This window comes from Panthera tigris, chromosome B4, assembly GCF_018350195.1.
Source record: "Panthera tigris isolate Pti1 chromosome B4, P.tigris_Pti1_mat1.1, whole genome shotgun sequence".
Lineage (NCBI taxonomy): Eukaryota > Metazoa > Chordata > Mammalia > Carnivora > Felidae > Panthera > Panthera tigris.
The window spans coordinates 119,542,805-119,556,912 of record NC_056666.1 but is presented as its reverse complement, the minus strand read 5'-3'; the positions used below and the strand labels follow the sequence as shown (position 1 = coordinate 119,556,912).

Genomic DNA, 14,108 nt, shown 5'->3' with positions numbered 1-14,108 from the left:
TGATGAAATTTAATGAAGGAGTCATGACTTTTTAAAACATGGCTCAGTTAAATTCTCAACTAAATGTTTTGTATCATTAGACACAAATAAATATTCTAAATTAAGTTCAAAAAAAATTTCAGAGTACAGTGCTTACTACAGTATTCTGAAATGTGAAATGTGGGGGCACCTGGGTGGCTCAGTTGGTTGAGCGTCCAACTTCAGCTTGGATCATGATCTCACGGCTCGTGAGTTCGAGCCCCACGTTGGACTCTGTGCTGACAGCTCAGAGCCTGGAGTCTGCTTCAGATTCTGTGTCTCCCTCTCTCGCTGTGCCCCTCCCTCATTCATGCTCTGTCTCTCTTTCTGTCAAGAATAAATAAAACATTAAAAAAAAAAATTGAAATGTGAAATGTGGTTAACATAGCATTTCATGTTTAATTTTAATCCTTTCTGTACTAGAATTAGCACAATTATTGGAGGTAATTATATGACTTATTAGCTATAAATGAAAAATTAAATTATATAAGTACTTGTACTTGCATAATATGCACCTGTTAAGGTATAGGAATTTGTCAGTCTTTTTTACCACTCTATGTCCAGTACAAGGAGGTATTTGTTCTATAGTACAGGAACGCAGTAAATATTTGGTCAATGAAGGAAGGATCCATATTTAACTTCATTCAAACATTTTAAGCATTTTTTAAAACATTGTGCATTTGTAAGTTTTATGTCTTGGCTTAATTTTATGAATGATTTTTTTCTTACAGTTAAAGGACTGCAATGTTATTGCAACAAAATTAGTTCTAATATTGGATGACTTATTATGGGTTTTAACTGATTCCCAGTTGAAGGCTATGGTACAATATGCAAAATCTCTTAGTGAAGCAATAGAAAAATCAACCGAACAAAGGAAGAGTATGGCTCCTGAACCTACGCAGGTAAGCTCTTAAGAGGAAAAAAACTTGACCTGTAAATGGTTTAGAAATCAAAATGGTTAGTTGTTTATATGAAGTAGATTGTAAGACTTTGAGTATGAGAATCTTTTTTTTTTTTTTAAGTTTATTATTTATTTATTTATTTTGAAAGAGAGAGGGAGGGAGGAGGAAGAGAGGGATGGTGAGAGAGGGAGAGAGAGAATTTCAAGCAGGCTCTGTGCTGTCAGTGCAGAACCTGACAGGGGGCTTGAACTCATGGACCTTGAGATCACATCCTCAGCTGACATCAAGAGTCAGATGCATAACTGACTGAACCACCCATGTGCCCCATAGTCCAAGAATCTTTTATCTAGATATCTTATTGGGGCTCCTGGATGGCTCAGTCGGTTGAGCGTCCAACTTCGGCTCAGGTCATGATCTCACGGTCTGTGAGTTCGAGTCCCGCATCGGGCTCTGTGCTGACGGCTCAGAGCCTGGAGCCTGCTTCGGATTCTGTGTCTCCCTCTCTCTCTGGCCCTCCCCCGCTCATGGTCTGTCTCTCTCTCTCTCTGTCAAAAATAAATAAAACATTAAAAAATTTAGATATCTTACTGTATAATTTCTACACATGGTATCTCTATGAAAGCATATATGTGTTTCTATATATAGGGTGCTTATTTTGTTTGGAGCTCTGTATTAGGCACTAGAATTAATGATGACATAAAACTATTTGATATTATAAACACCTCTTTTCAGGAAGTTAAATACAACTTAATTACTAAAGTAAAGGCAGGGGCGCCTGGGTGGCTCAGTCTTTGAGCAACTGACTTCAGCTCAGGTAACGATCTTGCCGTCCATGAGTTCCAGCCCTGCATCGGGCTCTGTGCAGACAGCTTAGTGCCAGGAGCCTGCTTCAGATTCTGTGTCTCCCTCTCTCTCTGACCCTCCCACACTCATGCTCTGTCTTCTCTGTCAAAAATAAATAAACATTAAAAAAAAAAAAAAATAAAGGGCAGACAGGAAAACCTGGGTATAGTGAAGGGAGAAATGCGAGAACAGGGCAGCAAGTGTAAAACCCTGTGGAAATGCTGAAATTGAACACAAAACTGTAGTGTTGTATCTATTCTTAACAAAAACAAGGGATATTGTGAAACCCTATTTCTTTGAAGCTATTTCTAAAGAAATAGCTTGTTGGTGATCTCACTTGGTACATGGAAATGGCATACACCTATGACTATCAAATTGGCATTATTTACTGTCTACCTGCTATGTCATAAGACACTGTGAATGTAAAAATGAATATTGTCTGACCCTGTCCTCAAGGAACTCAGGATATAAGGTATAACAGGAAGTCAAGTATAAAATAAGTCATTGCAGTGCAGCTTAAATGCTGGAGTGAAGGAACCATAGAGGCATAGAGAAGTTTTAGTCAACTGTTTGCATAGTTTGGAAAGGCTTCACAAGGAGGATAATGAAATTAAGTCTTAAAAATTAGAAGTTCACAGGTGAGGGAAAGGATCTTTCAGATGAGGGAATAGAATCTGCCAAAGTGTCTTGAATGGTGTTTCCTGATAAAAATAAGGAGTTTGGTGTTACTAGAGCAGTGTTTTTGAGAGTTATGTACACATGCCTCTCTGATACACACCTGTCCAGGTTTTGAGGAAATTGGCTTCTACATATTCCACTTTGATGTATTGTGTTCTTTCTTAAACTTTGTCTGCTGGAGAAACTTACCTGCTTTCTTAAACTTTATCTGCTGCTTATGTTAAAACATTGGATTCCTTCTCCCTTTCCCAAACTACTCTTACCTTGTTTGACAAACGAAAGGCCACCTTCTTACTTCTTACTCATTCTTACTATGATGGATTTGTCCAGTTTAAGGAAAAACTTAAAAAGTTTGGGGTGACAGGACAGAGGTAATTTGAATTATTGTTACTCATGTTGGAAGTGAATGACTAATGAATAACAAAGTAACAAGTCAGGTGATTTCCACTCCCACTTCTTTGCTTTCAACACATTTGAAGTAGGATCTATAAATGTTAGCTATTAGATTATTAAAAATAATTTTTTAAAGATCATTTCATGAATCCTGGCATGTAACTTGAAGGAGTTCAAAGAATCATGCCATATTGCTAAAGTAAAACTCATTTTCATTGCAATCTACCTATTTATATGAATAGTTTTCTTAGTCATAAAAAGAAATAAATAAGGAGTTGATGGTGACCCTTTTATCATTCTACCAATAAGTAATATTTATCCAGTGAGATATCTTCATTTCTCTGGGAGAACCTAATTTTAAGTTTAGTGAACATAACACTGAACTGTAACACAGTAATTTTTTGGGCCGGTAGCCTGAGTTCAGGCAGAAGTATGTGGTGACTAGATGTAAAGGGCATTCATTATATGTTGAAGAATTTGGACTTTTTCCTGTAGGCATATGGAAGTCACTGGAAGTTTTTAAGTACAAAAGGACAATCAAATAATGCTTGGTGGTATTATAGTGGATTGACTGAAGAAGAGAAAGATTACCAGTCTAAAGAAGGGGTGAACTTGAACCTCTGGTAATGGTTTGAAAGAAGAAATCTACAAACCAAGTTGGGGAGAGATATCTGAGTGTTTCATCAGTTGAGGATGAAGAGCAAAATTGAGGATTTTCAAATGATAATTTGTAGTTCCATTAGCCAGTAAAGGGAATGCAGAAGAAGGAAGCAGGTTTGATTAAGGGAGATAAGGCTAAAAAAAGGTAATAATGAGTTCCATTTTGAAATTGAAAGAACGTAATGAAGTACAGGAAGTAATATTTTAAGTGTTACCATCATGAACACTAGTCTGTCAAAGTTTGCAATGAAGATTTATGTAGTTTAGGGTGTCAATAACAGAGATGGTAATTGAAATTAAAGGCTAATAGACAAAGTTTTGATGTTACTGTGGGTCTTACTTATACAACATGTGGATATATTTGTATAGATTATCACAGATTAGGAAGCTAGAAAAAGGACAAAGTTCTGTAATCCGATCACCATAATAAAACCAGTGTTAGCATTTTGAAGTATTTCCTTAAAGGTTTTTTTTGCCTCAGCACCTGCATTTTTCTTAGTTTTAGCAAGTGTGTAGTAAGTGGATATATACAATTTTCTTCCATGTTGTTAGTCTTTAATTTTTATTTTTGGTTGCTCCCTAATATTTCATGGTAAAGTTACTTAACCATTCTCATTACTGTCAAGTTTCTTTCTTGGGTGGTCATTGTCACATTAACTACTTTAGGTATCATACAGAATGCCCTGATTATTTGAAGACTAAGAGAGTGGATTAGAGAGCAAAGTAGTTGACAGTGTTCCTTTGCTCAGCCTGACAACTTGACAGCCATCTTCTATCATAAATACTTGATTAGCTTCATCCTTTTCTTCTCTAAAAGGGAAGAATACACAGGAAACCAGGAAATGTTAAGATTATTCATTAGGCAAAAGAGTTTATAATGCCCACTCACCCCCCGGCCCCAAACAGCATGTAAAAACTGAATCTACCACAACATTAAGAGAAAGGTTTCTATGGAGATTAATGTTTATGTTTTGTGTATATCAGTATTTATGTTGGTGAAGAACATAAAAAAACATGGTTAAATACAGGGTAATGTTTTTCTTCAAAATAGTACAATTGTAGACATAAATAGTAGTCTGTTAAGGCTGTGAAAGTAGAAGAACATAAGTGATTTTTCTTATGGAAATTAGTTTGACAGTTAATTAGTGAAAGAATTTTTCTTAAGCCCCCTAGAATTTAAGGCTTCACAATTATATTTCATCTTTCCTTTTCTTTAATTACTGTGGGTCCCAATCATTTTCTTTGAAAGATTCTCATTTAACTGCGTATACTTTGAAATTCATTTACAGGTAGTTCTTAATAGATAATGTATAAATATGTATACATACAAAATGTACTTTAATTTTTCATACATAACTAACTACACTTTTATTAGTGAATTGTTCTTAATTAGAAACTTTTTAATATTTCTTGATGAAAAATTTGGTCTTCATTTTGTTATTACCAAATTTTCATGTACAGTTTTGTAGCTTATAGATAAGATGATCTTACAGTATACTTATATAGAATCATTTTAGGCTATTAGGTTCACATAAGTCTTTACACTTCAGCATTATTCTATACTTTTTCACTTTGGGGAGAAAAGAACTTGAACTCACAGTCTCTTATAAATCTCTTCCACTTTCTGGCTTCTTCCAAGTTCAAAGGACATGCCACATCACTTTGGAGAGGTATCAGGGCACTTACAGTACTACACGATATCACAAGCACTTTTGCAAAGAAGTGATTTATTTCTACAGGATATATAATAGTGTATACAACTGATATATACAATGCTCACGTTTGTTTCTTTTTTAATATGTGGAGCTAATACTATTTAAATAAGCTGGCTTTAATAGTTAATAAATATATTTTCTAAAATAAGGGCTATAAATATATAGATATAATTATTCAAGTATTTTAAACATTGGTTTCATATTCAAATGTGTATAGTTTTCCAATTTTTAGATTTAATTTTATTCCCATATAATTCAGAAAATATTTGGGGGGGGAATTGAGTCATGAATAGAGATATATTAGCTTATTTTTCATGACTTTACTACTAAAGATATTAAGTTTTCTTGTTTGTGGAAATTCAAATATTTAACTTGTAGTGATAAGGCAGTTTTGAATCTTTTAGAGCTCGGCAGTAGCCCCATCTACCCAACAAGTGAAGACACCACAGACTTCAAATGCTCCTGATCTAAATGATGCAATTGTGAAACTATTCAATGACTTTGATGTTAAAGAAACGTCTCATCATTTAGTGATTTCTCATCTAGATCTACACATATGTGATGACATTCATGCTAAAGAAAAAGGTAATAAAAGCTGCTTATTTCAAACTACTTTGATTTTTTTGTTTTAGGATTTCCTACGAAACTGGATTGTTTATCATTTGTAATATATAATATGTCTTGTACAATGACTGGTCATAATTTTATCATTCATATGAGATGCATAGATGAAAGTTGTACTTTTAAGCAATATATATTGGTATGAAATTTTTTGGCTTTAGTAGTTAGTATTTCAGCACAATTAATTATTAGCTACAGATGCTAACAGTAAAATTAAGTTTAAAAAAATCAAGGACTGAATAGATGACATCCTTAGAGGATGATGAAATCTTAGACTTGCCTTTGAATTAACTTTTTAATAATTTTGAAATTATGTATACATTAAATTTTAGTCCATACTCAATTCATAATTATTTGCACATATGTTTCCACATGGTGGTCTATCTGCATTTTTCTGACCCCATTTGCATGTAAACATAACTATGTGGCTGTTTAACATTTCTTGCGTCTCTTCTCCAGTAATGCTCCAAAATTTGGTTAGGAAGCCAAATTCCAGTTAGTTAAGTTTGTTTTCTTTACTTTTCACTTTTGTTTCTCTTACTTTTCTTAATTTAGTAGACACAGGTAATGGAGAAATAGGAAGCTCTTCTTGGTCACTTTGAAAATCTGTGGTTCTGTAATCTAGGTACTTGCATTTCTTTCTCTCTGTTGGAGAGTGTCCCTGGCCCATAAGTGTTGGAAGGGTTTAGCGAGTGGTCCTACTTCTAGGACAGTGGTTCTCAAACTTTGGTGAGCTTGAGGATCTCTTTAAAACAGAGATATCTATATCTGACCTCTGTACCTCAGACCTGAATCACAGTCTACATCTGTGAAAATTGTTACTCTGTATTTTTAAAGCTGAGACTGACCTTGGATATTTAGCAGAAGTTACTCTGCCTTCATCAGATAAGGCAGCCAGGTACCAGTGACCAGATAAAAGGGTGGAATGGAAAAGATGAGGAAGATTTGGAGTTTAGAGAGGGATTTGTTGTCTTTTCTTTTGTCTACCTTTGTGTCATTTGTCTTAAAGTTGGTATCTTCTTTACTGATTTGACAGGAAAATGAAAAGTTAAAATAAACCAACATAACAAAATGAGGGGGTCAAGGTTAAGTAATCAGCAAAAGAATAGAGACAAGTGTCTTCCAAGTCTTTTTTTTTTTTTTTTTTTTTTTTTTTTTACATTTCTCACTCTTTATACTCCCTCATAGAATAAGCTGAATTATGTTTTTTAAGGGGAAAACTACTCCACCAAAGTATTTCCTTCATGGTACAGATTTGTTCTAAAATCCAGAAAGGTCTGAAATGAATCATGTTCATTCATACCTGGTTGTATCTTAATTTGTATTTTCTGTACTTGCAGTTGATTTATCCATGCTGTGTTAAAATTTGACTTTTATGTTGGAGTTACACTGAGTTGTGATCTGCTTCTAATCTTAATACAGCTATGTGACTTTGAACAACTACCTAATCTAGTAGACTCAAGTTCTTCTTCAATAAAAGACAAGATGATATAGTATAGTGGTTAACATTTCTTAGGTTCAAAATAAGCTCTGTGTTTATTGCCTGGTAAGACCTTGGTCTATTTAATTAACCTGTTTGTGTCTCAATTTACTTGTCTAGAAAATAATAATAATAATAATAATAATAGTATTTATCTCAGGGTTGTGAGGAAGAGCAAATCAATAAGTATAACTAAAGTATTTAAAACAAAACAATATTTGGCATATGGTTAGAGCTATAAGTATAAAAGTTCTACTCTTTTTGTACCCTCATCTTCTAGCTTTGTACAATGCAAATGATAGGGGCTCAGTAATACTAATTAGATTGCATTGCATTTCCTGAATTCCTTAATGTATATTGTTCATGACAATAGAGAGACAATCATTGCTTAGACTGCAAGTACAATGCATGAAGTGTTTCTGATATTTGCTAATGTTTCTTTCTCTTTCTCTCAATGCCAAATTTTTTATTTTCCCAGAGTCAAACAGACGTATTACTGGAGGGGCTATGCAACTGTCTTTTACACAGCTAACTATAGATTATTATCCTTATCACAAAGCAGGTATGTATAACAATTTCTTTAACAGACATAAATCTTGCCTTAAAGTTATATAGTCAATTTATCTCATTTCTTTTTGTATTTATTATTTTTTAATTCATTTTATTTTGTATTTATTTTAATTTATGTTTATTTTTTATTATTTTAATAGGTAACATACAGTGTCATATTAGTTTCAGGTGTACAATATAGTGATTTAACAGCTGCATATATTACTTGGTACTTAGGACAAGTACACTCCTTAATCCCCATCACTTATTTCATGCAACCACCATCCACCCCCTCTCTCATCAGTTTGTTCTCTATAATTGAGTCTGTTTCTTAATTTAGCTCTTTTTTCCCCCCTTTGCTCCTTTGTTTTCTTTCTTAAATTTCACATGAGTGAAACCATATGGTATTTGTCTTTCTCTGACTGACTTATTTTGCTTAGCATTATACTTTCTAGCTCCATCCATATCCTTGCAAATGACAATATTTCTTTCTCTTTTATGGCTGATAATATTCCATTATAGATTGATACTACATGTTCCTTTATTTATTCATCAATCGATGGATACTTGGGCTGCTACCGTATCTTGGCTTTATCCTTGTATTTTGCAAATTTCACTATGGTATGTCATGGTGTTGACCTGTTTTTGTTGATTTTGAAGGGAGTTCTGTATGCCTCTTAGACTTGGATACCTTTCTTTCCCCAGATTAGGGAAGTTCTCAGCTATAATTTGTTCATATAAAGCTTCTGTCCCTTTCTCTCACTCTTCTTCTGGCACTCATATGGTATAGATTTTGTTTTGCTTCGTGGAAACACTTAGTTTTCTAAGTCTCCCCTTGTGTCTAGTAATTTCCCTCTTTTTTTCAGCTTCATTGTTTTCCTAATTTTATCTTCTACTTTGCCTATTCTCTCCTCTGCTTCTTCAGTCCTTGCTGTCACTGTCTAGTTTATTTTGCATCTCAGTTATAGTATTTCTTAATTCATCATGACTAGTTCTTAGGTCTTTGATCTCTGCAGCAGGGGTTTCTCTGGGACTTCTATGCTTTTTTAAAGCCCAGCTAGTTGTCTTATGACTTGTTCTAAATTCTTGTTCAGGTACGTTGTTTATATCTGTTTTAAGCAAATCCCCAGGCTGTGATTTCTTCTTGACCTTTCTTTTGGGGAGAATTCCTCCATTGTGTCATTTGAGCTAAGTTTCTATCTTTGCATGTTGTAAAAGCTTGTTATGATTCCTGCAGCTGAGCACTACTATATTAAAAAGGGGTCATACACTGTCCTGGGCCTGGTACTCCAGATTGTGTTTCAGGTATATGCTGTGTGTACTTCGCTGTTGTGTTTTGGCAGCTCTTTCCCACTGGTCATTTCTTTGCAGAGCTCTTTGCTTGCAGTGTTGGGGCGTTTAGACCTTTAACTAGGTGTGCTTTGATTTGTTTGTTGAAGTAACCTGGGAAAAAAGAGGTTGGGCAAAACCTGATTCCATAAAAAGAGAAAAGGAAAGGTAACAAAAAAACCCCACAAACAATCAAAAAACTATTAAGCTGATTCCAACAAAAAAGAAAGAAAGAAGAAAAGAAAGTAGAAGAGAAAAGAAAGAAAAGAATAAAAAAGCCTAATTAAAAAAAAAAAAGATAAAAGGAAATGACAAAAAAAAAAGAAATCAGAAACTATGATCCTGATTCCAAAAGAAAAAAAAGAGTTGTCTGTTGGTGCCTGGGAGATGGTGGCTGTGATGGTCTGGAGGAGAGGCCAGCTGTGGCTACCTTGGCTCAGAGTCAGCCCTGCCCCAGAAGATAAGCAGTTGCCAGGCACAGGGTGGGAAGGTGTTCGTGTAGGTGGGTCCCTGCTCCCCCGGGGACTGCTGTGTTGCTCTCTGAATTCCCACCGTGTTGGTGTTTTGGGGGAAAATGAAGCCACCCAATCTCTCATTCCCGGACTGGGGATCTCAACCCCTGCTATTTAGGCAGCCCTCACAAAGTAGAGAGGGAAGTCAGTTAGCCCTGTGTCAAAACTCTCTTGTGTTTTTCCTTTGGCGTGCAGCTGGGATTCAAAACTGACGGTTTTCTATTCTGTTGCATATATCTGTGCATCCATTTGTGCTGGTATCATACTGTTTTGATTACCACAGCTTTGTAATATAACTTGGAAGTCCAGAGTTGTGATCTCTCCAGCTTTGCTTTGCTTTTTCAAGATTGCTTTGGCTATTCGAGGTCTCTTGTAGTCCCCTACAAATTTTAAGATTGTTCTAGTTCTGGGAAAAATACTGTTGGTATTTTTGATAGGGATTGTATTAAATGTGTAGATTGCTTTGGGTAGTATAGACATTTTAACAGTATTTGTTCTTCTAATCTATGAACATGAAATGTATTTCCATTTCTTTGTGTCATCTTCCATTTCTTTCATCATTGTTTTATAGTTTTCAGAGTATAGGTCCTTCACCTCTTTGGTTAAGTTTATTCCTAGGGATCTTATGGTTTTTAGTGCAGTTGTAAATGGGATTGATTCTTTGACTTTTTTTTCTGCTATTCATTATTGGTGTATAGAAATACAAGAGATTTCTGTACATTGACTTTTTTATCCTGAAACTTTATTGAATTCGTTTATCAGTTACAGCAGAGTTTGCTGGAGTCTTTTGGGTTTTCTGTATATATTATCATGTCCTCTGCAAATAATGGAAGTTTTACATCTTCCTTACATATTTGGATGCTCTTTATTTCTTTTTGTTGTCTGATGCATGGCTAATACTTCCAGTACTATATTGAATAAACATGGTGAGAGTTGACATCCTTGTTTTGTTCCTGACCTTTCCCCATTAAAAATGTTTGCTGTGGGTGTTTCATATATGTTCATTATGTTGAGGTATGTTCCCCCAAACCTACTTTGATGAGGGCTTTTTTATAATGAATGGATGTTGTACTGTGTCTAATGCTTTTTCTGCATCTATTGAAATGATCATATAGTTTTTATCCTTTTTCTTATTGATGTGATATTTCACATTGATTGATTTGCAAATATTGAACCACCCTTGCAACCCAGGAATAAGTCCCTACTTTATTGTGCTGAATGGTTTTTCTAATGTATTGTTGAATTCAGTTTGCTAGTATATGGTTGAGGATTTTTACATCTGTGTTCATCAGGGATATTGGTTTGTAGTTCTCTTTTTCACTGGTATCTTTATCTGGTTTTGTTATCAAGGTAATGCTGGCCTCGTAGAATGAATTTGGAACTTTCCTTTCTTTTCTATTTTTGGGAATAGTTTGGGAAGAATAGGTATTAACTCTATTTTAATGTTGGTTAGAATTCACCTGTGAAGCCATCTTGTCCTGGACTTTTGTTTGTTGGGAGTTTTTTGATTACTGATTCAATTTCTTTGCTGCTTCCAAATTTTCTATTTCTTCCTGCTTGAGTTTTATTAGTTTATATGTTTCTAGGAATTTATCCATTTCTTTTAGGTTGTCCACAATTTGTTGGCATGTAGTGTTTCATAATATTCTCTTATATTTGTATTTCTGTGGTGTTGGTTATTTCTACTCTTTCATTTGTGATTTTATTTATTTGAGTCTTGTTTTTTTCTTGATAAGTCTGGCTAGAAATTTGTCAATTCTATTGATTTTTTTCTAAAGAAGTAACTCCTGGTTTTATTGATCTGTTCTTTTGTGGTTTTGTTGTTTGTTCATTCCTTTGTTTTTCTGTATCACTTATTTCTGCTCTAATCGTTATTATGTCCTTCCTTCTACTGGTTGGGGTTTTGTTTTTTCTTCTTTTTCCTAGCTCCTTTAGGTGTAAGGTTAGGTTGCCTATTTGAGATTTTTGTTGCTTCTTGAGAATGATCTATTTGGCAATAAACTTCCCTTTTTAGAACTGCTTTTGCTGCATCCCAAAGGTTTTGGGCTGTTGTATTTTCATTTTCATTTGCTTCCATGTACTTTTTAATTTCTTCTTTTATTTTCTGGTTGACCCATTCATTGTTCAGTAGCATGTTCTTTAACCTCCATATTTTTATGCTCTTTCCAGATTTTTTCTTGTGGTTGACATCTAGTTTCATAACCTTGTGGTCAGAAAAGATTCATGGTATGACTTCAGTCTTCTTGAATTCATTGAGATCTATTTTGGACAGTATTTCATGTGTACTTGAAAAGAATGTGTATTCTGCTGTTTTAGGATGGAATTTTCTGAATATATCTATTAAATCCCTCTGTTCCAGTTTGTCATTCAAAGCCATTATTTCTCATTGATTTTCTGTTTACTTGATCTGTCCATTGATGTGTAAGTGGGGTGTTAAAGTCCCCTAGTATTATTGTATTACTATCAATTAGTTCCTTTATTTTTGTAATTAACTGTTTTATGTATTTGGGTGCTACTGTGTTGGCAGCATACATATTTATAATTGTTATATCTTCTTGTTGGATTGTCCCCTTTTTGATTGTATAGTGTCCTTCTTTGTCTCTTGTTAAACTCTGATTTGTGTCATATAAGTATTGCTCCTCTGGCTTTTTTTGACATCCATTTGCATGATAGGTGTTTTTCCATCTCTTCACTTTGAATCTGCTGGTGTCCTTAGGTGTAAGATGAGTCTCTTGATGGCAGCATATAGATGTATCTTGTTCTTTTTGTGCATTCTGTCACCCTGTGACTTTTGATGGAAGTGTTTAGTGCATTTACATTCAAAGTAATTATTTACAGATGTGTATTCATTGTCATTTTATTTTTTTGTGGTCATTTGTGATGATTTTCTCCTATCTTTTTTTGTTTCTCTTTCATGGTTTCCTGATTTTCTTTAGTGATATGTTTGCATTTCTTTATTTTTTCTTTGTATATTTATTATTGGTTTATGATATGGTTACCATTAGTTTTGTATATAACCTCTTTTGCAGATAGCAATCTATATTAATTTGGTCATTTAGATTTGATCCCATTCTTACTCCTCTCCTCCCCATGCTTTACATATATGTTTTTATATTTTACAATCTTTTATTTTGTGAGTTCCTTGACTAATTTTTTACAAAAACATTCATTTTTGCTTTTTTTGTGTTTTCTACCTTCATACTGTCACTTTTGGTTTTTCCTCTCCATTCAGTGTGTCTCCTTTAATATTTCTTGCCGGGCTGGTTTAGTGGTCATGAGCTCCTTTAGTTAAGAGTATTCTCAGCAGATTTTTTCCAATTCAGCACTTTCAATGTATCATACCACTGACATCTTGCTTGGAAAGCCTCTGCTGAAAAATCTCCTGGTAGCCTTATAGGTGTTCCCTTGTAAGTTACTGTTTCCTTGTGTCTTGCTGCTTTAAAATTTTTTTCTTTATCACTATATTTTGTCAGTTTAATTAAAATATGTCTTGATGTGGATCTCTTTTGTTGATTTTGAGAGTTCTCTTTGCCTGCTGGATCTGGATATCTGTTTCCTTTCCTAGATTAGAGAAATTTTTAGCTTTTATTTCTTCAAATAAATTTTCTGCCCCATTCTCTCTCTCTTCTATAATATTATGTTTGATCGAGTCACTGAGTTTCCTAAGTCTGTTCTCATTTTGCGTAATTCTTTTTTCTCTCTTTTGTTATGCTTGATTACTTTCCATTAATCTGTCTTCTAGGTCACTAATTTTTTTCTCCTGCTTCTTCCATCCTGCTGCTTATTCCATCAAGTGTATTTCTCATTTTGTTTATTGAGCCCTTTATCTCTGCTATGTCATTCCATATCTCTTTGTTAAGGGTCTCACGAATGTCCTCCTCTTTTCTCAAGTCCAGTGAATATCCTTATAATCATTACTTTAAATTCTCAATCTGGCTTGTTACTTGTATCTGTTTCTCTTAGATCTCTGGTCGTGTCCCGTCCTGTTCTCTCATTGTGTCTAAGTCTCTGTGCCTGTTTCTCTGTGTTAGGAAAGTCAGCTACATCTCCTGTTAATGAGGGTAATGGTCTTATGAAGCAGAGGTCATGGAGTGCCCTGTTTTGTGTCCCCTGTTCCCCAGGTTCTGGTGCTTCTGGGAGTGTCTCCAATATGTGCTGCATGTGCTTTGCTGTTGTTTCCTAGCCACTTTATCCATCAGGCCAGTTGTCTGCAGGGGCTCTGTTTGCCTCTCACTGGCGGTGTTTGGTCCCTGGCCTGAATATGGCACATTTTAACTAAGTGTGTTCTGGTCTGCTTGTGAAATGAAGCCTGTCGCCATTGCAGCTGGCACCGAGGCTCTGCAAAACTCCCACGTAGGGAGACACAGTGTGAGCAGGAGTTTGGGTTGGTCTTTTAGGGGAGAGGGTC

At 34.8% G+C, this 14,108-nt stretch overlaps 1 protein-coding gene across 2 annotated transcripts in view; it reads left to right on the top strand.

The window, feature by feature from the left end:
* The window catches only part of UHRF1BP1L (UHRF1 binding protein 1 like), a 111,850-nt gene that overhangs the window by 54,199 nt on the left and 43,543 nt on the right, over nt 1–14,108 (top strand). For both annotated transcript variants that reach the window (XM_042993001.1, XM_042993003.1), the window contains 3 exons: nt 750–920; nt 5,614–5,794; nt 7,789–7,872. In XM_042993001.1, coding sequence (XP_042848935.1) covers nt 750–920; nt 5,614–5,794; nt 7,789–7,872 — 436 coding nt within the window. The remainder of the gene's footprint in view (nt 1–749; nt 921–5,613; nt 5,795–7,788; nt 7,873–14,108) is intronic.